The sequence below is a fragment of the Tetrao urogallus genome, assembly GCF_951394365.1.
Source record: "Tetrao urogallus genome assembly, chromosome: 20".
Taxonomy (NCBI): domain Eukaryota; kingdom Metazoa; phylum Chordata; class Aves; order Galliformes; family Phasianidae; genus Tetrao; species Tetrao urogallus.
Window position 1 is genome coordinate 6,112,397 of NC_136833.1, and position 26,547 is coordinate 6,138,943.

Sequence of the window (26,547 nt, forward strand, 5' to 3'; positions counted from 1 at the left end):
TGGATCTCCAAAGCTTCTCTTCCTCGAAATTCCTAGGGAACAGAGTTGGAGCGCAGCACGGGCACCTGGTGGGGTTTCAGAGAAAGCTTCTCCTCCAAGTCCATGTCTTGTACTAAGGCAGCGTCCCCCTTGGGCTGTTTGGTCGCAAATTCGGTAATGCTGAAAACAAACTGCAGGCAGCCCAGCTTGATGTAACTGCCGTGGTGGAGCAGAGCCGTCCCCTCCCAGCCAGCCCCGCTGCCCCCTATCAAGCTGGAGCTGCTGGCTTTGCAGTTGCAGGGTTTCCGATGCTGCCCTTGTGCCTGCGAATTCATCACGGCGGCTTCTTCGTGCGGCTCCTCTTCCTGCTTCCTGCTTTTGTGTCGCTCTGGAAAAGAAAAAGCACGTCAGGTTTGGTGCAGCTCGAGGCAGCGGCTTGTTTCAGCCCGTTGGGGCTGCTGCTCGGGCGCTCCAGGAGCAAACCCTGCAGCCTGGAGGCACTTCGGCAGCAGATGGAAGAGGAACAGAGTCCCAGGGCAGCCCTAAGAGGCGTCCCGTTGTCCCCAGGGGGACACGAGCGCGTGCAGTTCAGCAGCCGGGCAAGAGGAAGCTGAGCAGAGGGGAACAGGACCTCCGACGGGTCCCCAGGGCACGACAGGGGCCGGGCTGCGTGGACACTCACTTATCACACTCTGCACTTTGGCAACAATACTGCTGGGAGGAGTGGGAGCCATCTTCTCCGAGAAGTCACACGAATAGAGAACGTTGTCCACCGTTGTCCCGTGCTCACTGTAGTTCAACAGCTCGTAATGTTTCGTGTTCTGAGCAAGGAGAAGAAGGAACTGATCACAAACAACCCCTCCCTGCCTGCTGCTGTTGATGGTCAAACAGGAGCCCGTCTCCAGCGGCACTTCCATTGGCAGACCGGTCTGTTTACGCCATGAACAAACTCATCTCTGGATGGTAGGAAGAGGCAGCTCTGTTTACACTAACATTTTAGTTAAATATCAGCCGGGTCAAAAAGGATCAAACCATCTCTGTGCTATTTTCCTTCCCCGGATGCCAGCAGTGACAGCGCTCGCTTGTGGTCAGCCTTTGTCCACAAGCACTTTGCTCAGAGCAACCATTGCTGGCAGAGCTCTGTGCTTCAGAAAGGGGTTTGACACAAAACGCTGACGCAGCCTTCATGGAGTGAAACCATTCACAGCTCTGGCTCCTACTTTGCAGTCCCATAAAGGAGCACCGCACAAAGGCAACCTGCTGCCTGTATCTCCAGCTCCCCCTGCCATGCATGCCAAGCAAAGAAAGGCTCGGGCTCTCACCTCATCGTAGAATATGCAGGCGTGTTTGCCGGACACGTAGTTACAGTGACCATAGCTTGTAAGGCACACATCCATATCGGCTCCTGCCAATGGGGAGGACAAAAATGCTCAGTTCGTTTCAGGAAGAAAAAAAAGAACTGCCAGGCAGCAGAGAACAACAGACAGAATTAAACTTCAATTAGCAAAACAACAGGGGAGCAACTGCCTTTGTCTGCACTCCCAGGCCTGCATGAATAACGCTGCGATAAGCCACGAACAAAGTTTCAGTGGGGGAAGGGAGAGCTGGCTGCTGCACAGGCAGGAGGGCTGAGCAGCATTTAGGTGTTGCCGGCCATTTCCAGAGCACCAAAGGGACGCGAGCAGCGAGAAACAAAACCCACAAGCAAACTTTAATTCCTCCCCCTGCCCAGAGACGTTCTGGTGCCCACCAGGCTGCAGAGGCACAGCCCCAGAGCAAACATTCTGCTGCATGGGGGACTTCTGTGTTCGTGAGGAATCCCAGCAGCGGCGCTCATCTCCCCCTGGAGCACACGGGGGGGGGGGGGGGGGGCAGGGGAGCCACTCTGCCTCTAGAAAGTGACACTGGGGAAAAGCCACTCACCTGTCCCAATGTAGAGGGTTCGATAGCACATATTGACCGCACCCCCCAAGCCCATCAGAGGGTAGAACACTGCCCGGGCTTGCACTTCCTTTCTTTGCGCTGCAAGATAAAGAGAAAGCACTTGAACAATGTTATCAGCTCCGCGGGCTGCTTGATGCCAGCAGAGAGCACAGATCCTAGGGGAATGCAGCTTTAGCCTCAGCTCCAGCTTTCCAACCCGCCAGAAACGTTTGTGGATAAAGCATCTCATCGTTAGGGAGAAGCCTTCCCAGGTACCCAGAGAAGCCATGCAATTGCAGAGCACACGCAGCAGAGCCATGCTGAGAACAGGAGCTCTCTACTCCTAGCTTCTTTCTTCATCTCTCCTGCTTTGGGTTATCAGCCTTGTGCCTTGCTGGCAAAGCACCGCTTACAACAATTGCTGCTGGTGAACGTCACCAACATCACAGCTCCACTTGTAGAGAAGCTGCGGGAAAGGCACAGGTTGAGCAGCCTGGTCCAGGGATTAACCCCATTCCCAGCACGGGCTGATGTCCTGAGCACACTGCTTTACCCTCAGGTCAGTCCCTGCAGCAGTTTCCTGGCAGCCAGGTTGAAATCATTTGCACACACCCGCGTGAACCGGGCAGAAAATCATTTTCTGTGGAACAGATATCAAACCGCAGGCCACACAGCGCTGTCGGGATTTCAGCAGCTGTCTCTTGGAGATAAGCCCCTTCTACACACAGAGCCTCTTCTGACACCACATCTGCAGGCCAGTTTTATGCCAAGAGTGTGAAATCAAAGAGCAGAACACAAGGATTATGAGACTGCTTGCAGAGTCACCTATGTCAGGAACAGTGGCCACACTGAGTGGCATCCCTGGACGTGCAGCACTTGGCACAGTTGAATTGTGCAGCTTGCCACCTCTGCATGAGTCCTTTCAGTTGTCTGGCTCTGCTGACTCAACAGGGCTCACAAAAGGTTTGAAATCTACTATCAGTAATGCTGAATAGTCAGCTGGATGCATCCATCCTGTCCAGAAAGGGCTGTGGGTTAAGACAGCATCAATCTGCCTTTTGGAAAGCAGAGTGCTGAAGAATTTCCAGGAGTTGGTTGCTTGGAGCAGCACAGGAAAGCAGCTCCGATCGCGGCCCGGCACTGTATCCAACAGCAGCGCTCAGAAGATGATCAACAAAGCATTCAGAGAATGCTGTGATGCTACAGCAGCAAGTAAGCAGGCAAGCACAGAGCTTCAGAAGAAGGTTAGCCATGCCAGCAGACTTCCAAAGACCTTATCTTGGATACCCAGCCCCAGGCCCAGCAGGGGGGAGCAGACAACTGCTCCCACAACAAGGCTGTGCACTCAGTGCTCGAAAGCAGATCGCACTGAATGGCTGCATGCAGAGGAACAGGAAGCCACGTTCCCCGTGCAGCTGGTGGTGTTTTAGTAATGCCAAAACCCACGACCAGAGCTGAATTCAGGCCTGTGGAGATTATCAGCGTATTTATCTTAAATGTTTCTCTTGTCCATCTCAAAGATGGGGAGAGGAGAACAACGCAACCTTCCCATCTCGTGCTCAGATGAGTAAAACGTGACATCACTAAAGACCTTCAGAAAATCAGAAGGCTCACTGAACATTACTGAAGGTGTTCTCACTGCATGACAAGTTAGCAGAGGGACCTGGAAGCATCCCAGGTCAGCAGATATCCAGAGAAGGAAATGCAAAGAGAGAAAGGCAGCATCAAGCAGATACCAAAGGAAGAGTGAAGATCTCCTTCAAGGAACAGGCAGAAGTGCCAGAAGGGAAAGGCTCAACATAACCCAGCTATTCTAGGGCTGCTCTTACCTTCAATGTGGTTTGCCACAGGAGATTGCTGATGGGCACTGACACTGCTTGCTAGAGACTGAGCTTTGGAAGGAAAGAGCTGATGTATTCTCTGCAAGGCCAGAAACTTGATCAGCTGCTCATCCAGCATATTTATCTCAATCTCTGTTAAAACAAAAAGCAATTAGTACAGTTATTCATGGAAAGGAGTCATCTGAGCTGCAGTGGATTTAACAGTCCTGCTTTCAGACCTGCCATGTGCTTCAACAGCAAGGATCAACAACATCCACAGTACTGAGAACGTGACACAGGGTGGTCTCTTACTTCTCACGTGAGCAGTACATAGAGAGTGTCAGCTATGGCTGCAAAGCTGCAAAGCAGGCAGCCAGCAGAAGTTCAGGGCTCAGAAATTCAGGGCAACAAGGACTGCTAGGTTGAAAACCTGCTGTTTCAGCTCAGAAGCAACAAGGCTGTAGGGGCAGACATTGCCCCTTAGGCAGTGGGCTGGCTCCTTCTCCTGAGGCTTCGTTATCTAGTCGTAAAGTCTTTGCACTGCAGCAGTAACCACCTCTGAAGCAGCTCCATGCTCATTCCTGAGTCACATGCTTTCACAGCAGGGTCAATTAACCAAAACAAGGTAATTCAGACTGGATTATTAACAAGCTCTAAAGCAGATCTGTTGCTGATAGCTTTGAAGTATTTCTAGTCGTAAAGCCCTATGGAGATCTGCCTTCTGGTAGCAAAAGCAGGCTGGCTAACCTCTGCTTCCAAGTTTTTTTGGCACCAGCAACAGTTAAAACAGCAAGCAGAAGAAGCACAGACACAACAGCCTTTCCTGATGGCAGAGGGGTGGTCTGGCTGAGCTGAGCAGCTGGGATTCACCCATGAGAAGAGGGCCATCACACTTGCAACGCCAGAAAGGCTCCATTTGAGAAACAGGCCCTGGCACCAGCCTGCCTCGCTGTGCTGTGGATGACTGCTGGTTAGCAACCTCCTCCTCCTGAGGTCACTGCACTGAGATAGGGCAATTCTTGCCAAGTGCAACAAAAGGCAAATAAAAAACTACGCCAGTCCAGGAGAAGACAGACAGAAGCAGGAATCAATCAGGAAATGAGCAGAGCTGATAAAGCACCACGACTCAGAGACTGCTCAGCTACAAGGCGTGGAGATGCTGGGAACACCTCTGAGCACAAATAGCACCACAACACGGCAGGGCTGCAGGCTCCTGCATGTGAATCCCACCTGGAAAGAAGCCCAGGCAATAGCATTCGGATTGTTCCTCAGAAGAGCTTCAAGCAGAAGCCCTCCATTGGCCTCGCTGCCTTGGCAAGGCTACAAGTAGGGAAATGCGTGACACGTGTAAGGTAACACATATCCTGCCCCTCCCTCACCTGACTGCAACCCTGCCTTATCTCTGCAACTCCTTCAGCACAGAAAATGCCCCGGAAGCAAACGCACAGCGCTAGCAGAGACCGATAAACCAAATACTCACCGCCGTCCATAAACGCTTTCAGGGAACTGGTGAGGTCCAACATGGCTGCAGAGTTCGACGTGAGCGACGAGGGCAGAGTTAAAGCGCTTCCTATGGATAAGGTGCTGGGGCTGACCTTACCATCTACAGGGAGAATGGTGCAGAGGAGATGTGTCACCGTGACGTGAGACATATGCCCAGCCCTCGGGCTGCTCAGAGTGACTAATTCTGCACAGAGCCATGCTTTGAAATGGGCCCCAATTGGAGACCACGAGCTTTCTGCCCCTCGCACGAAGGTCAGCTTGTGCCTGGAGTACAGCAGCGGCTCTCGGCCTCCATGTCCTTCAGTTCTGGAGGAATTCTGCACTTCAGAAAGCCAGGCCCCCCCACTCCCCAATTAAAGCAGCAGCAATGAGAGACAGAAGTGATGCTGTACTACAGACACTGGCCGATAAGCACTGAGCCCCCAGAGCTGAAGCAGCCTGCTAAACCTGCAACACTTTGCTAAGCAGCCTGCCCAGGCCTGAACACGCATTAAAAACACGTCTGCCTCAACCTTTTCATTTCTGTACAATTACCAACTCCGGGCTGCAGCTCACTGCTCAGAATGTGACAGTCACGGGAATTCTCCACTCACAGCACCCTGCAGCACCTGAAGGCCTCCCAGCCTTGCATTTCCAAGCAGGGGACAAACCAGCAGCCCCAGAACGACTGCGTTGGTTCAGCAATAAGCAGGGATGGCAGCTGCTCCGGGAGCTGCTCCCAAGCACAAGCTAACGCTCTGAAGTTACTCAAGAGGAATTTTCAGAACAATAGGATGCTGCCTACATTGCACTCCACCCAAACCCACACCGAGCAGCTACAGCTGCAAGGAGAACAGTGACAGGCAGCTCTGCTGCTTGCTTCAAACCCAACCTGCACAAAGGATCCAATGGCTTGAGCTTTGGGCTGGTAGGGGGGAGGCAAAAGGAAAGTGAAAGCTTCTTCTAGCAAAAACGTAGGAATTAAGAGATGCTACCCTCACACCTTCAGCTCTCCATGTTTTTCACTCGATATTTTTACATTGATGAATGGGTTTGTGCCCTTTAACAGCAAGATTTTAGGGCAAAGCCCAGGACAGAATGGTAAATCATAAGTATCTGTGTGAGCAGAGTGGCAGGTACTAAACTCACTACAACGTCCCAGGTCACATTCCTGCACGTCAGTGCTGTGCAGCTGCAGACTTTGCACAAGGGGACACAGCCACCATCAGAACAGAGAGCAGAGCATCAGAAGGGTGAGAGGTGCTTGGGAAAAAGCCTGTCTGGCAATCCAAGCGGTGCTCTAAAAATCAACTGGCAGTTTTATAGCAGCACCGGAGCAGACAGGGAGGCAGCAGCCAAGGGATGGGAATCTATTGCTGCTTCCCAGAGCTACCGACCCACTGCCTTGATGCTGAGGATAGAACTCTGCTCTCAGGTTCATCCCACAGCTCCTGTGAAGGAGCCTAGGATAGGAGAGACTGTCCTAGGTTCCTGAGAGAGAGCCTGCGGGTCCAGAAACAGCACTCAGCTGCACGCCTCCCCACCCTGGGGCCAAGATCAGCTGCTGGGCACTTACCTGAAGGTGGTGCTGGTGAACAGAATCTGTTTGTGGATCCAACAGCAGAGATCCCATCTCCTGCAGCCTGGGGAGGGGTGAGAGCCCTGGTGGCAGTCAGAGGGGAGCCCATGGATCGCAGGTCCGCTGACAGCGGCGGTCCTATCTGCGTCTGCACGTTCTTCCTTTGCAAAGTGCTGGTGGTCTCCAGGCTGGCACAGGAGCTCGATATGGAAGTAGGCATGCTTGTGACTGGCACAGAACCCCTTTGTGCACAAGAAACGGGTCCTCCTACGTTCTCCGTTTTGACAATGGTTCCAATGGTGTGATTCAGAAGTCCACAAGTCGCTGGGGGCGTGAGGGGCCTGGGCCACGTTTGCCGATGGGACAAAACAGGTATTGTGTTACCAGCTCCAGCCAGCCTCTGGGAGTCAGGCAACTGTGCTGAAGGTTCAGATGAAACGCCATAGAAATGAGGACCGTTTACTTTAACGTCAGAGGCTGTCGGCCCATTCGAAGTCCCGCAAGAAGACACCTTCTTGGATTTATCTAGACAGGAGCTGCAGTTGACATCTTCCTGTGACACAGTCTGCTGGGATTGTGAGGAACTCAAGGAATTCTGGGTGGTAATCCCTGAGGTGCAGGATGACATGGAATAGAGGGAAGGTGTGGGTGCCTTGTCAGCTGCCTGGTAAGGGTTGGCGAGCGCGCCGTCTGCCACAATAACAGGCTTAATATCAGCCTTCTCTGTTTGTTCAGAGTCCCAAAGCGAAGTCATCTGCTTAGCAGATAAATGTTTCAATATGCTGCACTGGAGCGCAACAACACTACAGAGCCACTGGGAGAAAGGGAAAGAAAACCCACACGTTAGCTCTGCAGGCACACCGTGCTCCAAAGCTCCACCGCCCCACTGCACAGCACCCAGCACCTGCTCACAGCACCCAGCACCTGCTCTGAGCTCGTCTAGTACTGGGAGAAGGCTTTGGATGTGCACTGCTCAACTCTGTGCAGAGCTCAGCACACAGAGAAGCTGAGATCGCAGGAGGGGAAAGGCAGCAGGCAGCTCTCTGCTCCCGAATGTTTCCCTTTCTCTGCATTGAAAGTGGTGCAAATTCTTCAGCTAGTTACATTCACATTTTCCACTAACACGGGCTTCTCTCTAAACAAAACCCTTCAGCTTACTCCACAGCACGCTGCAAAGAAATGCTGATTTAACTCATGCTAAAGGCAGTCACCTGCCAAAGCAGAGGATCAGAGCATCTTTTCTTCTACACCTGGCTGAAGATGCCCAAAAGATTTCCTCGAAGTTTTAAGCCTTGTGGTCAGTGTGCACACACCATGCACAAGAACCATCAGGACTCGATGCCTTCGCATCGTGGAGTCCAGCAAGGAATTGCCTACAAGATTTAAACAACCATTTGAGGTCGATTTAGAAATCTTTGGTTATCAGCAATAAAATGCTGCCCAGTAATGTGACATTAACACACAAGCAAATGTGTCAGAGAGCAGCCTTACATAATCAAATTGGAAGTTATGTCTTCTCAGCCAGGAAATAAAAATGACATCTAGACAGAAAGCCCTCAATGCCACTGTTAAGAGCAGAGAAATATTTCACCACTTTCCTGAAGTGTGAGGTGAGGAGGCTTTACATTTCACCCAGAATACCAAAATGAAGTTTTAATGGGCGAGGGGTGTCAGAGAGAAGACAAGCTATCACCTTCAGAAATACGATTTTGAGACTGGTTTCCCTGACAACTGCTCTGATGGCAACTGAAAGGGAAAAAGATTGTTGTACCAAAGCAACTACAGACAGAGTCTAAGCATTTTGACTTCATTTACCTCCTGTTGTTCTGTCTGGCTGGCTAAGTGCTCAGTGTTCAAAAGGTGCTTCTGCAAGGGTTCCTCAGGGATCCCGTTACAGATCAGCTCGCCATCTCTAATTGCTGCAGGCGCAAGTAACGGGGGTGGAAGCCGGTACTGGGACTTTATAGCATCAGGAACCTACATGGGAGAGAAAGAAGATCGCACATGAGAACAATTACTCAAGAATGACTTGTTAAATTAAGTGCCTAACCAGCACTGTGCTTTGTGTTTGGTGTTTTCTGACCCAGAGGAATCCTGCAGACAATACATTAGAAGTTTCAAGTACCGAGTACTTCAAATTGATGCAGCTATGCTGAAATTAATAGGTTTCATTCCCTCGGGTCAGGCATGACTTCAGCATAACACAGTGGCTACAGCACAAGAAAGTCATGCAAAGAAAAGGCAAGGAAAAAAAAAAGGGGGGGAAGCATTTAAGATAGCCACATGTTATTTTTCAGGCATTCTGGTAGAGATGTTCCTTGGGGTTCAACAGGGAACACAGTGCAGCTCAGATTCTGACTCTAGGGCCACCTTTGGTCGGTTTTATGTTGTACTTCCCATGCCTGTGCTACATTTAAAGGTTCACTTCTCATAGTTGAGCATCACAGGTGCTGGAAAAAACAGAGCTGCTTGAACCCTATGTGCAGTGAAAATAACTGCCCTGACTGCTGACTTCCAGACATCCCACCAACACGTTCATTCAGTCCCCACCTCCTCCTCGTGCCCCAACAAGGCTATCCCTATGGAGCATGCTGGTTTCCCTGCCAAACTAACACGGGGAGTTTCACCAACACCAACTTGTTGACACTCACCTTCAAACCCTTTCTCTTCACTGACTGAAGAACTCTGCGATTCGGAGGATGTTTCTTATGGATTCGGTTTAAGAAATCCACCTTGACAACGTGCTGAGAAATGGTGTCCTGGAAGCGGTCAAACACTCGGCACCGATTACTCAGGGTCAAGTTCTTCTGGTTCAGCTGGGTGATCAAATAATGCCACAGTAGTTAGGGATCTGCAGGGCACTAAGGCACCCTAAGACTGTCATAATGCCTCGCAGCACTGGCAGTACAGCATGGGCTCTGCTTTACGCTACTTACTTCCTGCAGCTCTAACCGTTCCTGCTAAAGGCCACATTGCTGGAGGCAGAGACAAAAGCACTCAGAGGCCTAAAAGCAGCATCAGTGCTCTCAGAAGCAGTTTCTCTGGACACAAGCCCTTTGTTCCAGCCCCGTGTTTTCTGAGCATTTAGTCTCAAGCACAACACTTTTCATTTGCTTTTCCACAAATGAAAGCACCTGCTTGGAATGAAACTTTTTTGGGTTAAGCATGCAAAGAGTGACTTCCCCTGTTTGTAGCACTGAGCTGCTTTGTAGCACAGTTCGGGAAGCTCATCTAGATCTTAAGGAGTCCAATCCGAAAACCAGACAAGCTGGCAGTGAGTCACACTCTGAGCTGTCGGCTGCAGTTACAAGGAGATCCCCCATCTTTATATTTTATTGCAGAGAGCAGCATCATCTTCCTTTGGAGGCACACTGCTTGCAGCAGGAGCTTTACAAGCATTACAGGGAGCAATAAGAGCTCAGAAGCTGTTTTACATTGTTGCACTTTGTCCCTTAATGGACCTGCCAGGTTCCATTCCAGCATCCGGTTACCATACTGCAATCAGTCCTGCTTACCACCACGTGTTCTATGTGATTTGGGCACATCCATCTACCCAGAGGCATGGCAGTAAGAGGTGGCTCCAAACAATCCATGTGGAACAGGAGCGGGCAATAATCACACTGAATTAGAGGTGCCACTCTGCAGCTCCTGCAAAGAGAGAGTCACATCTCATTTCCCATGCAGAACAGAGAGTCAAAAGCAAACGTGCAAGCTTGGCTAACCACATCAGCTTATCTTTCCCTACCAAATCCCACATGCTATGTTACTTGCATCTAAAATTAAGCTTCAGGTTTGTAACTTGAACTGTATGGACATTCTGCAAGACCCACTCGAGGTGAAAGGACTTGCCCTAACACACGAGGGCTTCTTGGTGCTTTGGCAGGAGAAGCAGCAAGCACCTGTCCAACTCACGTATGCAACTTCTCAAGCTGATGTTATGCAGTGGTTATAAGTGGCTTTGTTTAGAGCAAGACTTAAAAGATCAGAAAGAAACCTCAAACATAAGCTATTACATTTTTTTTCCAGAAAACTCATTCTGACTGGGTTCCCAAAGTGCTTATTAGGTCCTGCTGACAACTTGAGTAGGGATATATCTCTGAGTTTTTTTCCTACAGTCATAAAAAAACCCACAGCAGTACTTTAAACTAGTTTTAAGATTTACCATTGCAGCACAATACTCCTGTTTGCCTTGGGCTTATAGCTCTCTCTGTATATTTCTATTTCCTAAAGGTCACCTCTTCACATTCTTTCTTTATGAGCCATAAACAAACACCTCTGCTTTCTAAACCACCACCACTTTAGATTTTTTCTGAGTAGAAAAATACCAAAGGCAAGATGGCTCAATCTCTTCAGGCTACACTTTAAAACCTTTACAGCTATGCAATACTGCAGAAGCCACGGCTGCACTTGTCGTTAAGCATCTGCTATTTAGCAAAGGTTATTATGCCCTTATTTGCTTAGAAGATCGTAAGCAGTGAAGGAAAACAGGAAAGATAAGAGGTTGGTCTTCTTGTTTTTTTGTCAGGAAGAACTTTGTTCCCATGAATGGTGCAGTTACACCAAACAGCTTCCCTGGAAGAATTAAATACCTGTTGCATGTGAAGCAGACTTTGACCGGCAAGGGAACCAAACCATTGTGGTCTAACTCGTGTTGTGCTTTCTTGACATTCTTTCCTGTGGTTTCTTCCTTTCTCCTCCTCTTGCTAGTACCTGAAAGAAAATTTTAAAAAAGCTTTGGGTTACCCACACAGCAGAGATTTCCTTCCTGGTAGATAATCAGCACAGCAAGAAGCAAACAGAAAAGCCTAAAAGGAGCTGCTTAAGGAGCCCTTATCCATCACTAAACCTAGATTTAAGTGACAGAGATTGGCTCTAAAGGTAGGCATACTTCAAGCTTAACACATAGGGAGCCATGGAAACAATCCAGTCATTACTTGATATGGTTATATCATACGAAGAGTTAAAAATCAAGTAATTGGACAATAGGAAAATTCTTCAGATTGATGATTTAGACTCAACTGAATGCAGAATCCATTTCAATGCTGACAGAGCTGCCAGCAGCGTCCCCACATCCTGGGGAACCAGAGGCAGTTAGAAGAGGACTGCTGGACGAGGACCAAGGAGAGCAGAACACCTTTTGCTTTCACCACAATCAACAAGGAGTGGAGAAGGAAAAAAGGCAAGATGGCAGCAGGATGCAACTGCAGACACCTCCACCAACACAGCGGGCGGCCCGTTGCTCACCTGGAAGTGCTGTGGTGCAGGTCAATTCATTCGGCAACTGGAACTGCGTTGGGTTCCTTTCCATGGCAGCAGCAATAAGAAGCTCAAACGGTCGCTTCAGCTGGGGCTGCCCACAGTCCATTTCTGCAATGGCAGAGTCATCATCCACGTCAATTATGTCCTCATCGACATCATTCTGCTCTGAGTTGGGGGTCTCGGTGCTGGCATTGGATGTGGGAGTGCCAGGCCGGCTCGCTCTCCTTTCCAAGATCCTGGCATGCGCATTAGCCCTGATGCTGCTGCTAGACCTGTCCAACAGGTCTGCGTCACTGGTTGGGGAGGTGGTCCTTTTCCCAGATTTGTCCACCAATCCATTTACCTGCCCCAGCTCTTTCTTCTGTTCTCGCTTCTGCACGACATGAATAGGCAAGCTTATCACGGAGGCCACAAAGCACAGCAACTTGACAAACAAGCAACTGAAGACAAACAGCATCTGAAAAAGCTTGAGCCACTTACTACAACTTCACCCGTGAAGTCACCAAAGCCTTGACCTAGCAAAAGCAATTTGATTGCAGATGACAAAAACATACAGATGACAAAACAGCCGAAGGGAACACCAAGCGTAGGGAAGAAAATGAGCATCTCCCTCTCTCCTCTCAGGACAGCTGTACCTGAGCCCAGATCAGGACAACGTTTCACAGCATCTAGCCCTAAGTACCTGTCTGATCAGACAACTCTGTTTACTTTGCCAGCCAACACTGAGACAATCTCCACGGTAGGTCATTCATTGCCGATGCAGTCTATTAACCTTGGCAGTGCATCCAAACCCGTTACAGAATGAGAAGGTCAGCTGGAGAACACAAGCACATCATAAAAAACACTCTGCTATCTCCTGACACCAGGACTCGTGAACAAGGTGGGCAGAGGGAACTGCAGCAGAGGAAAACAACACACTGCCATCACTGAGAGGTCCATTCTGCAGGCAGGGGCAGCTGCATGGCCAACTACCATGCCCCAGTGCCTGCCAGCACCCATCTACTCCATCACTATGAAACGTTCTGGAAAAGGAGAGATTTTTAATACAGAGAGGTCTTTTTGTTGGTGCTGTGCTTCTAAAATTTATATTAAATATTATTACATTTGTGACCTTCATCTCTGCTGTCAGCAGATGCCTGAGCAGTACCCTGGAAATGTAACGAGGGAATTGCTTCAGTAACATAAGATCTGTTTTGGGTGTCACTTCAAGAGAACAACTGGTAGATAGTTCAGCAGAGCTCCCAAATCCTCTGTCACACAGCCTCGTGTAGTCACAGAGATAAGATGTTTATGTTGTGCAAGACAGTTTCCTGGACAAAGAGTACCAAAGCAAAGAAGACAAGCCACAATCTTGCTCAGTCATCTCCCCATCCTGATCAACAGCCCAGGAAATCACAACTCGCTGTGATTTCACCCTCTGCTGATGTGCAATTGCTGTGAAGTCACATTTTTTTTTTTTTTTTTTTTTTTTAAATAGAAAACAACCCCACACACATTAACCACAATCACAACCCCAATGCTAAAGCTGCATTAACAGGACTCCTGCTGCACCTGCAGGCAGCTCACCTCCTCCTGTATGGGAGCCCCTCTCTCTGTGCCTCAGTTCTCCCTCCTTTCCATAATGGGAGGGAAGGTTAAAAGGCACAGCCTGACTCAAACAGGTCAGGTGCTTCAGTTCTGTGGTTCTTGGTAACAATATTAAAAATATCAGGATGGTCTCATCAACACACTTTGGTTTTCTTGAAGCCTTTCCTAAACAAAGCCCCTCCTAACTCCGTGCACAAAGAGCATCTCTGGCACTATGTGTGCTGATACGAAGGGGAGAGGAGATGACAGAATCACAGACAGCTGAGAGGCACAGAGCACACTTGTCACAAGAGGCTTTACCTTTCGGCGCACGGTGCAGCGGTGACACATCCACTCCCCTGGAGGCAGCATTTCCTCGCTGAGTGGAGGGTTGCTGCAAGAGAAACACAAAGCAATGCTTTAAAGTTATTTCTGGAACATCTCATCTCCACGCAGCCCGACTCAGGGCAGCTCTGTCACCAGTGATGTTTGTCCTCCATGATATCCATTTCGTCTCCACCGTGCAGAACGCTCTGGCAGTTCAGTCTTAGTATTGAACAGCAAAAGGAAATGGAATTATTTCTGTGCCACACGTACACCTCCCCCTAACCCTAATGCTTCTTTCAGCTTGATGCTTCTCAACACTCCTCGCCTGGGCGCACCAACTTCATGGTGGGAATCACCCTCCATCTTAAGACAGCCCAAATACTCTCAGAAGTGTCACCACATACAGCCTGCCTCGCCTGCGATGCAAGATGCATCCTGCTCGTATGGACTTGTACTTACTATAAAAACAGCATTACGTCAAAAGGACATTCTCATTTTGATTCTAGAAATAAATCAAAGCAAATTAAATGAAGGAGTAAGGAGGGCTATTTTGAGAATTTTTTTCCCCCTCACTTAAAGGCAGAGCAGCATATGTTAGCTGCTACACTTCCCTTACAAATCCTACAAGCTCGAGTACTTTCCAACACCTCTTTATTGCAAAGTTCTGTTATTTCAGCAAACTGCTGACTGCTGCAAGAGAAACATCCACGCTGTCAGATAAACAGCTAGTTACCACGCAGCACGGCTTTAAGATATATTTCTAAAAGCCCTGCCTATCGATGCTGGAGATACGACACAAAGCCTGCTAAGCACATCGACCCCCCGTGCCCAACGGATGCGCTCTGCAGGGCTTGGCAGCTCCCTTTCCCCACATCAGCAGCAGCGACTGAGAATCACTGAGTTGTTTGAGCTGGAAGGGACTTTTAAAGGCCATGTGGTCCAAGCCCCTTGCAGTGAACAGGGACACCTACAGCTGGGTCACAAGGTGATTGCTGCATGGCCACACAGGCATGGAGCTCACCGGCCCTGCTGAGAAGCCATGCAAGCACAGGCAGCCAGCTCACAGCTTCCCTAGCACAGCGGAATCACACAGGGCGTTTCAGCCTGGGCTCCTAAGCCCGAGCTAAAAAAAACAAACACGCTTCTTTTGTTTAGACAAAGTCCCAACACTGTGCACGCTGCTGTTCCGACAAAGGTGCCGCAGCCACTGTGATGTGCGCTCAGCCCTGCAGTGCTTTGCCGGAGGCCTGAGGGAAGAACGCCGCCAGGATGGAGCTGGTAACCTCAGCACTTGTGGTGTCAGGCTCATGGGAGCTCTGTGGAGCCAACACATCTGGCAGCCATTTTGAGGAGCAGGGTTGCAGAGGCCTCAACGTTCTGCGCGCTCCAGAAAGGCAGCGCTCCGCGGATACGCAGCAACATACCTGCAGCTTATGTTTCTCATTTCCTGGAGGGCTTGGATGAACAAGAGATCAGGCTCTAGACGACAGCACCAAAGCCCCGACTACCAACTGCTTCCTAGGAAGCCTCGAATGCCTGCCGCAAACTAATCTTCTGCTGATAGCAGCGAGGAGAGGGGCTGGGAGGAGCGGAACCAACGATCTCCAGGTGCCCTCCGCAGCCTCAGTCCCAAGGTGGGCTTGGGAACAGCTCAGGTTCAATCCCGCTGAAAACAGAGCCCTTAGGACTGCACTACAGTCAGCACAGATCCTCCTGGCCCAACCCTTCCCAGCACCCCAGGGACTAGGAACCCGCAAGACTTTGGTTTATTCCTGGTGGATCCATGCCTCTGAAGCTGCTGCAGAGCGTGCCCCGACGGCTGGGAACACGCCTGCCCGCCTGCCCCGTCCCAGCGCCGTGCCAGCCAGCCACACGTTGCCAGAGCCCCAGGGCATTGGTTTTAACTGTTACCTTCACCTTACATATTTTGTAACGAAACAAATTAATACCGCAGCAAACCTCCGGAGGTGCCTAGAAGAGTTAGAAGGGGTTTCTTCCTAAACGTGCAAGCTGTTGGGATGTTTCTTTAAAAATCTGAGCTATCTGCTCAGCAGGCACGGGATCCTGCATACACAGTGATCTTAAATAAAGCTCTCACAAAGCAGCATTTAAGAGAATGCTTCTTCCCAAAGGATTGGGAAAGATGAGCGTCAGTGCAGTGGCAAGGCTGGAGCTCCCAGCTTCACCCCCTCAGTTTTTGTGCTCTCTGTCAAGGCCTGACTGCCGCGGCAGTGCATTAAAAGAGCGATTCTGCTTCTCCTGGTTAATGAACTGTTCATCAAGGCGGCTCGCTGCACTAACAAAGACTGATGAATGCTGCACCCGGACTGCCGGCCCCTCCGCACGGAAAGAGCATTTCCTGCATCTTAACATAAAGCCAAGGAAGCGCTGAAGAACGCCGTTTCAACTGCCCGGTTATGACCACATTCCTCAAGCTTTTACCGTCAGCGTTACGAGAAGCTCGTTTTTGAAATCCCAGCGAGGCGTTTGGTCTTCACAACCAAGGTAAGGAGCGGTGCTTTGGCAGGAGCACGGGGCTGCTTTCCCCCATCCTTCATTAGCATGCAGCCCTCCAGCCGCCGCAGCCTGCTGCCAGCAGGACCCGAGCCGTGCAGCACCAACGTGATCTCCGGTTACAGCACATCTCCTGGAAGCACACGTTGCTCCCCGCCGCACCATCCTGCCAAACCCTCCTTTCAAAAAGTTTCCTGTGTTGTTGTCACAGCGGCCCAACGCTCTTTTACCTGCAGGGTTTGGTTCGACCGGACTCCAAACAGCCCAGAGGACAAACGCGTTCCTGAATTTAACACAAAGACAGCTCCAAAGCAACAGCGACTTTCGGTCAGTACCCACACAAACATCTGCAAGAACAACTGCAAGCCTCTGGAAATTAAAGGAGATGTTGATCATCACATATCCCAAAGCCGCTACAGCCATACCCAACTGCCCAAGGCTGGACTAATTGCTTTTTTTGGGAAAAAGCTAAGTGGCATCTCTTGAAATTCAGATCAGATTTATGTTGCCAAGGCTTGCCCTTGTGAACTTTTAGGCTCACTATAATGCAGAGCTTCACAAATAACATTTAAATGGCTGTGATGAAATGAAAAATCTTCAGGAGTCATCTGCACGTTGGGAGCTTTTCATCCAGCAAACAATAGCACAAAGCCACTCTGCTTTTTAATTTCACACTCTGCAGCTCTCATAGATCAGATGCCCGTTGTTAGTCTAAACCCCATAATTACTCTTTACTTTGCTGACCTCCATAAATGAGTAAACAAATGCTCAAAGAATGGCACCTTCTTCACAACCGGGAAGGGAAGGGAGCACAAACTGGGCTCAGCTCTCAAAGGAAGCAGTTAGCAGCTAACCAGGAGCTATTTCCACGTGGCATTCCTGGTGGCCACCTCGCCTGCAGGCAGGCTGACAGCTCTGGGGACGGGCAGCTTTGGGGTACTGGCAGCAGGCAGATGACCTGGTGTCTGGTAGAGCCTTCTTCAGTAACTTCTCTTTGATTTCAGTCGTTTTCAGCAGAAATCTTCTCATTACCTCACCAGGACTCAATGACAGGCTTACAAGGAAGGATGCTGGTTACGTCTGCCAGTAAGACAGAGGAAGAAACATCCGGCTCTGCTGCTGGATCCTATTTATCCCGGTGATGGATAGAGGTACAGCTGTTCCACCGGCTTCATAAAGAACAAGGCTTCCTGGCTTCCTACAGCAGGGCCTCAATGGCAGCCGTAACGAAAACGAACCAGGAAACCAACGGCACTGTCTGCACATTACAAGCGACCCATTGAGAAACAGAGAAGGTTGCATCATTTACACATGCAGCTCTTTGAATCAGTGTTACCGAGCCTCAGTTACACGCTTCTGCTCACAGCTGCTCCAAAGCCCTGCAGAAGGACACCTGGAACAGGGCGCCTGGAGCCTCTGCTGAGGGCAGGAACCACAATGCAGGCAGCAGCTGCAGCCTGGTGAAGGTTCTTCTGTGCTGCAACTCTTACCTTCCTGCTGCAGATCTTGGGTCAAAGAACTTACTATTTTCTGTGAAGATGGAAGCAAGGCTTCATTATCCTGAAGGTAATTATTAGGAACGCCAGCAGCTCTGCCCTCTGTTCCGGTAGCCAGGATGGCTCCTTGGCACAGATGGACCAGTGAAGTTCTACAGCAAGTTCTTCAAACTCCGTCCGCTCATTCACACGGACATTCTGATGCTCAGAGTACAAGCAGCGATGCTGCTGATGAGCACAAGCACCACAGCAGGGATCACCAAACTTCAGATGAGCTCAGCACTTCAGTGAGCTCTAAGCATGACCTGATCACACCCAAACTAATGGCTTTGGAGTTTTCTGGAGTCCAGTAGGCTCACGTATTGCATATGTTATACCCACTCACAGCCAGCAGTGCAGTCCATGTTAATGGCTGAGCATCAGTTGCTGTACTTTCATCTGTAGTACAGATTCCCCTCCCCAGAGGAAACGAGTGGAAAAAAGCTTAACAGCACTCAGCGTCAGTTTGTTTACTCTGAAGTCAAAGTCTTGAACGTGTATATAAAGGCAGGGAGATGTTTGTACATCCAGCAGGGAGAGATGGACATCCAGGACAGGTCAGCATGTGATTACTTTGGCTGCCACTCAGTAAGGAGGAGAACAGAAATGGTCGTTTCACACGACACCAACCATCCCATCCTCTGCAACAGTGCCTCTGCTCTGCACACACCTCTCAAACAGAGTTAGAAATAAGGGCTGAGCAACAGACAGAGAACAGAGGCAGGATTAAAACACTGTGATACAGCCAGATAGCGAGAAGCAAGATGCAAGCAAGGAAAGACAAAGGTACGCTAACATCTCTGTGTCACCAGGTATGCTACATCCCAACATTCATTGCACGCTTCTTTCTTCCTCCTACATATAGTGAAGTCCAGCTTTCTGGCTCAGACCTGACAATCAGGAGTGTCCAATAAAGCAGTTAAGCTGCAGGTAAACATGTGATCCCCTGATGTAATTGCTTGCTACTATTCATAGGAAGAACCCAGCCTAGAGACCAGTCCCCAGGCAAGCCATTAGTTATTACTCTCATTAACAGTAGGAAAAAATTAAAGGGAGAAGAGGTTTTCAAGATACTGGATTTCCATACACACAACTATATGGCCATATAAATAAATGTGATTGAAAGAAACACGTGCCCTCCAGTTGTCTTCTGTTCGCTGTTGTTTTGTTTCTAAATTAGCTTGGCTGCTTTTGAATTTCTGCAATTTGGGGCATACCTGCAAGTTCACTGAGCCTGGCTTTGTATTTCTATCCAGAAGTCAATAGGAAGACTTGTTGACTTTGGAAAATTTGGGTCACGCTCTGAAATTCAGCCATTTTGCACATCCCCATTCCATCCCATGCGCCTGTGCTGCAGACAATGGTAACAATAGCCTGAATTCAATGGCCACATTCATCATTAAGTGTTCAGATCTCTATAGCACCATCTTCTTAACAGATTAGAAGTCATCTTCTCAAAGCAGGATGACACATAGGGAAGCAACAGGGAAAAGAAACAGGGCTGAGGAGAAACACAGCACTAGTGAGAGCCAGTTCACCCAATTTTGTCTCGAAAGAACAATAAATGAAGAGACAGCTCTACTGAGAAAAAGAAAAAAAAAAAAAAAAGGAAAACACGGGTTAGAGAGGTTTCTGAAAGGTGAACACATTCAGCCCTAGCGATACCGAGTGTGTTCAAAGGAGAGGGGCTGAAAGGACAGAAGCAATAAGGTGGCAAAGAGAGACGAAAAGCAGAGAAAGCAGCACATCAGAGGAAGCTGAGACACAGACCATAAAAGCAAAAATATGAATTCAGTTTCACACAGACACAAGTGAGGTATGATTCCAACACTTCTGTGTGGGCTAGGCTTTCCCAAGAACACTGGGGAGGAAAGGGAAATGTAGAGCAACACAAATATCCCTCCACTCCCAGCCCCCAAAAAAGCCCTGACAGAGGGTATAAATCCCTTCTGCCTTTCCTCATCACCTTCACATCCTGCTCCTGTGGCTATTCTAGCCTCAGATCTCCGGGAAGCTCACGTGATGGCTGCCCCAACTCAGTGGCTGTAGGCAGGTGTTTCACACCAATCACTCCCGCTTGCCAGGAATCCAGTATGGGGTTTTCAGCCTTCCAAATTGCATCCTCAGGCCACTGCTTTCCGTGGGGTTCAAAGTCAGTAATCTCCGGCTCCATCTCGTTTACTTCAAGTGAGTCGTGCAGAGCAGACGTCAGCAGAAATAGGTTAGTGCTGGGTTTGGCTCTGTGCTCCCCCAGCTGCCCCGAGACGCTTTTTGTGCTGCAGATCTGACACGCTGACTGAAAGAATGATTTACAGCATTCCTTTCCTTCTTCGTTCTCCACTCTAGGAAGCGTTTACTCCACACCCTAAAAGGGTATGGAACCACCTGACTACTGATACCCGTCAGCTCCCTCATTAAAGGAAGGCACTGCACTGTTTTTACTCAGCTTACACAGGCACTGCAGCCTTCCTTCCAACAGCTGGGCAGGCACTGAGCTGCTGTGGGGCTGCAGGCACCGTGCACTGACTGCTCTAAGAAAAAGCCTCCTCTGACTGCCTCGTAAAATCCCAAGGTTCGCCAGTGACTCGACGTGGCAAGACGTTGAATCCAGCACTCCACAGCCCTCGAACAAAGCCATGTTATATTCTGAGATACATTAGCATTTTCTGAAGTCCCAGCTTACTTCCTGAGTGGTTAAAAAAAAACAACAGGTAGTCATTCTCACATGTGATTTATACTCTAACCGGCAGCACTCCCTGAAGGCTCAGACTTCGCAACACTTGCCTTCAGGAAGATACATCTCCTTCCTGTAAGTAACTGCTTTCTTCTCAGTGGATTCCAGCTCCTTGCTATCCACCTGACCACTAACAGGGCTCCAGAGCACAGGAAAGCCCCCAAGAACCTGCCAGGTACCACTGAGTCAGTGCAGAATCACCACAGCTTAACGTCCACACCTGCAGATCCCTGTTTCCTACCCCATCTAAAGCAGCTCTGAGAAACTGAGAGCAGTGAGAATGATGAGAGCATTACACCACTTTGTGTAACGTGCACAGTGGTCCTTCTCCCATTCCCAGCTGTAAGATCTGCAGGCAGCTGTATAATCTTAACAGCACTGAGCTTGCATGCGATAAAAAGGCACAAGGCGAGCTAAATTGAGGTGAATATATTTACAGGATAGCACTAAGATCTCCATAACAAACAGTCATTAGCAGATTAGCATTATGAATCTAATCCAATTAAGAATTTCCTTTGCAAATGCCTAGAGGAGCTGGAATTCCTCTGGGAAGACCTTTCCATGTTTTCAAACGCTCCCGTGAGTCATGCCTGCAGGTCTGACATAGCAGGAGGAGCAGCTAACGAGGCCACGCACACTGCTTCCCAATGAGCCACTGCCACCAGCACGGCCTTTTCAGGACGACTCAAACACCAACTCCACAACAGCACCAAAAAATAAGAGTTCTCAGCTCCGTGAGTCCCGGTCAACTTAAAAGTGGCACCTTCCCAAGCCAAGGGACAACACAGTGGAGAAGTGTCCTTACTAACAGCCTCATACTGCGCCCTTCGGATCGCGGATTTGACAGAACGCTGGGCTGTGCCTGAAGACAAAGCAAAGTGAAGGAGTTACACATCCCTCTTGAGATGGAGAGCATCCCCATGCCTTGCTGTGACCCACGCTGTGAGCGCTGCTCTGCTGCCCACGCCGCAGGATGTGCTCACGCTCGGTTTAACACAAGCACACGCAGGCTACAACTGTCATCCACCGGTCGCAAAAAAGCTGAGATTAGTTCATGAAGTTCTCGTTATCAGCGGCTTCCTGGTGCCCCCAGCTTAAGGTCGCACATTTAGCTTGACCTTATCTGGTTTTGCACTGAGAGATTTAAGACGAAAATAAGGAGAGCGAAAGATTTCATTGGTGCAACTCTGCTTCAGAGAACTGCCAAGTCCGATCATGTTACCACATCTGCAGGCACATGCGCAGTGACCCTCTGCACAGAGAAACCAGGCCAGAGCAACTGCTTCCTTCTGCTTTGGGATCTCGACTCCAGTGGCCCCAGCAGTACCGAAATACCACAAGCACAGATGCACAATAAGCTGTTGGCTTTCACCGCTTTTCCTAGGGCTAAGACAGCCTGCAGGGCAGCTTTCTGGCCATCCTGCCGCTCCTTGCGGATGCTTTGAACCTTTCAAAGCTTCACCTGAAAGCCTGAGGTGACCAAAGCACCACCCGAGGGGCATGAATAGCAAAGACAATAGCCAGGCTAATGCTTTCCTCCTCACCCCTCACACAGAATGGATATTTATGCAAAATCACAGCTAGACCAGATGCCGAGATAAGGCAGGACTTGAATAAGGTAGAGAAAGAGTTACTGATGTCCTACAGTTAAACACAACTTTTTTCCATTCTACGTGTGAAGAGTTTAACTGATGTGACTCACAGAAAATATGCAAGGCTCAGGCTGAGCTCCGCTGTCTCCTCTTTGCAGCTCTGTTACTCCAGTTCTTCGACAACAGCACTCGGGAGAAGACTGCCAAAGCCGAGAGGAAACAGAGCCAAACGCTCCAAATACAAACATAAAGAGGCAAGTGCTGCACAAAGTGCGTGCAGGACCCAGTGGGGACGCGGTGTATTTCTGCCACAGATGCAGCAAAGGGAAGCCCACTGCTGGGCAGCACCACTGCATGGCACTGTCTGCTCACTGTGATGGGCAGCTGGTGGGGTTGGGGCAGCTCAGGTCACTCCAGCAATGCTCCCACAGCAGCACACGATCATAAGAGGGACTTGAACAGCGATGCTCAGCTGCGTGAGCAGCTCTACGAGGGCTCCTCCACACCGTGAGACTCGAAAAGAAGCACAACACCGGGCTGGTATTCCCCTCCCCCTGTTGCTAACTAAACTTCTCTTCTCTCAGGGATCTTTCTAATCCTCTGCTGACGCTGTAATGAATTTGCAACATCGCTCACTTTGCAAACAGGCGTAAGAAAATAAGGGGAACTTGAACAATCACACACCCGGGAGGAGGAGGATATAGATGGGGATGAATAACAGAGGTAATGGAAAATAAAGCTTTTTTTTCTTTTTTTTCCTCCAAATGTGTAAAGATGGAAACACAGGGACCTGAGTTAAGACAACATCAGGATGAAAATGCAGGCACTGCCCCATGACCCAAGCAGCAAATTCCAGGCAAACAGCACAACCAAAGCCAGAGTTGGGAGCTAAAAAAAAAAATAAATAAATCACATATTGTTTTCAAGGAGAGGAAAAAGCACTTTGGAAATTCAAACCTGAAGACCTGTCTGTGATACTAACCAAAGGTGGTGACTCTGAAGGGGTTCTGTGCTTCCCCATATCCCTCCCACCAGGCCCTGTATCTGCAGCACCCTCTCACCAGTACCCGGAGCTCTACACCAAAGCAGCTGTTCTGTGTTGTGAGAAGAGCTGAAACCCCAACAGCTGAACCAGGACAGCTCTTTCACCTCTAGGAGAGCAGCCATTCCCCCGTGCACCGACACAGCTTGTTGTTTCCCACCAGAGAGGCGTGATGCTATCAGACTTGGGAAGTTTGGGGGATTTTGAGCAGGCAGGTTCACGCAGCGCAGTGCCATGGAGCATCGTTTCCATGTGGGCAGAAATGAAACTGCTCTGAGCTGGGGCTGTCTCTGAGCTGACCACACCTTGACCTCTCCTTTTATTGACTGATTACAATTCCTTGGCCAATTAAGTGCCCTCTTTCTTTTTTGTGTGCTTCACGGATAGTAAGTACAACCTAGCACGAAAGCTTACGATAAATATTAAAAGAACAGTTAAGCTGCCAACACAATTCAGCCAGTACAGCTCAACTGCTATTCAAAACCACTTAAGCAAGCACTGCACTACAGCTGCTATTCTTTAAAGAAAAACAATAATTAAAAAAAAAAAAAAAAAGCCAGAAAGGAAGTTTCAAGTGCTGCCTTTATGCCTGAGTTTATATCCTGAACGGAAGTTTACTTTATGCAAGATGTGGAAGGTGAGGGGAAGAAAACATGGATATAAAAGCCAAGCATCGCTTTGAGACAACCTGGTTTGCTCCAAGGCCTCAGCAGGGCCGGGGCTTCTGCTGCTCCTGAGTGCTCACCCAGAGATAGCCCAAGGAAGGGAACAATAAAAGCAAGAAGGAATAACCAGAGCTGCACCTTCTGTCCTGAAGGGTGACTAGTTAGCCCAAGAATTTTTGTAATTATCACGTAACCAACTTGAGTACAGCCAAACCTCTCTAGATGGCTGATTTACATGACCATTTCCCACTGGCTATAAGAATCTTGCCAAATTAAGTCATGAATCATAGCCAGATTTCACCGTGCGCAGAGCAGACCCATTTACAGTTAGGATGAGCCAGGATTCGGAATCAATTAAACTTTGCAGCATTAGTCACAGCCCTTCCATCCGAAAACCCAAGCGTGAAGCCTCTGCAAGAGAAGGCTCGGGATGCATTCAACAACATCTGCAAGCAAACACTCGAGTTAAAAGCGAGCATATCTGGTGTAAGAAAAAAAGCCCTTACGTTAAAGCCTGTGGAGAAGGTCGGAGGAAAGAAAAAAAGGTCGGTGTCATTCTAGTAAATGCAGAGGATGTGCCCAACCACCAGCAGCACTTCCTCGGGGCACGAGGGATGATGTCATGGCTGCTCGCTACAGCATTGTTGGGCTGGCCTGGCTGTGTGCTGCTAACGGGACACTCCCTGCACAACTGCGACCGCACGCTCAGCTTTCCCGGTATCAGCAATCAGTTCAGAAAGTGTTCAGAGAGCTGCAATCGGCACAGAAACGCGGCACAACCAGCGTGCAAAGAGAGGGGAAAAAAATAGGTGAAAAAATAAAGAAAGAGACAGCTGTAACGGGGTAGCAAACAAAAAGCTCCAAAGCATGAAAGAGAGAAAGGAATGCGGTTAAAAAATCTCCCCTAAGGAAGAATACTCGGTAAGCATGAGCTCCAGCTGTTTGACTCGCCCCGCTCCCTCCTCCACTCCATTATCCACTCTGGCTGTGCTAATTTAACACAAACCCTCAGCCTGTGTCAACTGTTGAGCGAGCAGAACGGGCACCGCAGCCCCCATTGCATCTCCTGGTGCAGAACGGAGGAAAACTCCGCTGCGGAAAGTTGAGAGCTGGCTTTGTGCTGCGTGCATGGGAAGGGCCGAGGTGAGGCCCCAGAGCCCTCCCTGCTGCAGCCTCCACTGAACGGCGTCGCAACCGCCTCCACGCGTACCTCCAGCTCCAGATTTGCATGCAAAAAGATCTGCTTTTATCAACCGAGCCGCACAACTCCAAGCAAGAGGGCCCGGCTACCCCGAAATTCACAACAGTCATTCCCCACGGATGAGATAAGCGTGTCTATGGAGTCAGGAGGGAAGGAAAAAGGAGGGAAAGAAATAAGCCGTGCCAATTTTAGAAGTCCGGAGCCCCGGATTTCTGCAGGGAAGGTATTTTCACGATCGAGATACTCAGGAAGAGCTGCGAGGGTTTGGAAGTCACATATGCAGCCAAAATGGCGCTGAGAATAAAAATATAATTTAAAGGAAGGTCGCCATATTGTAAACAGTGAGGCAGGGAGACACAGAGACAGCAACCTCCATTATTCCCAGCAGCCGCTGCAGCACGGAAGCGCCGGGAAGGCCGGGCCCAGCACAGGGACAGCACTGTGAATCCCCTTAAGGCAGGGACCGGGGGGGGGGTGGGGAGGAACGGGGATGTGTTTGGAGGAGAGAGGAGGGGAAGTGGGGTACAGGCAGGGAGGAAGGCGGCGGGCAGACCGAGGCCTGGGTTCTCCTTTAGGCCTCTGGGCACAGAAAGAAAGGAGGGCCTGGGGTCAGCGTGTCCACACCATGAAGGCGTCCGGATGGGGTTTTAGGTGTGGATTGGAGGCTTTTAAAAGGGGGATGGGGGGGGGGGGGGGGGAAGGGAGTACAGCAGGGCTCACAGCTCCGTTCGGTTCCAAGGCAGGCACTTAACGGGGGCCCCAACCGCAGGGACACAGAGCAGGAGGGCGGGAGCACGGAGCCTTACCAGCACTGGAGGTGGAAAGCGGCGGGGCAGTGATCGCAGCACAGCAGGTCCCCTCCTTCCTTGCAGCTATCGCAGCTGTCGTGGTTTGTGGCCCTGCCACTTCTCCTGGGCTCCTTCTCGGGCCTCCTGCTCCTCTTCTCCCCATCTTCGCTCTTAGGGGGAGCCAGCAGGGCCTGGATTTGCTGCGCACACACACACACAGAGGACTCTGAGGGCCGCCCGCACTCTGACCCCCACCGCCCCCCATAGCACACGGCTCGGTGGGGCCGGGATAAGGCCGAGCCCGCCCCGGGAGGCCCCCACCGGGGATTGGGCGAGCGGCCGCACTTCCTTCTATGGCCACGGGGCTCGGGGCCGGGTGGGGGGGGGGGTGGGGTGTCGTAGGGGGGGGTCCCCTCGCCATTTTGCAGCCCCGCCGCCCCCGCCGCCCCCTCACCTCCATCAGCCCCCCGGAGGTGTCCAGGTCGTAGACGATCGTCTTCGTCTCCATCTTCTCCCACATTCATCCAGCCCGGGGGGAGCG

At 50.0% G+C, this 26,547-nt stretch overlaps 1 protein-coding gene across 1 annotated transcript; it reads right to left on the minus strand.

Moving 5' to 3' along the window:
- Positions 1-32: 32 nt before the first annotated feature.
- PHF12 (PHD finger protein 12) lies at positions 33-26,526 on the minus strand (the record flags this gene model as incomplete). Its single annotated transcript, XM_079545237.1, has 15 exons — positions 33-367; positions 662-800; positions 1,302-1,384; positions 1,903-2,001; positions 3,732-3,875; positions 5,203-5,325; positions 6,781-7,597; positions 8,599-8,760; positions 9,435-9,599; positions 10,299-10,431; positions 11,373-11,493; positions 12,028-12,415; positions 13,930-14,002; positions 26,025-26,206; positions 26,461-26,526. 15 exons carry the CDS (start codon positions 26,524-26,526, stop codon positions 33-35), a joined length of 3,030 nt encoding a protein of 1,009 aa, XP_079401363.1.
- Between the last annotated feature and the right edge of the window lie 21 nt (positions 26,527-26,547).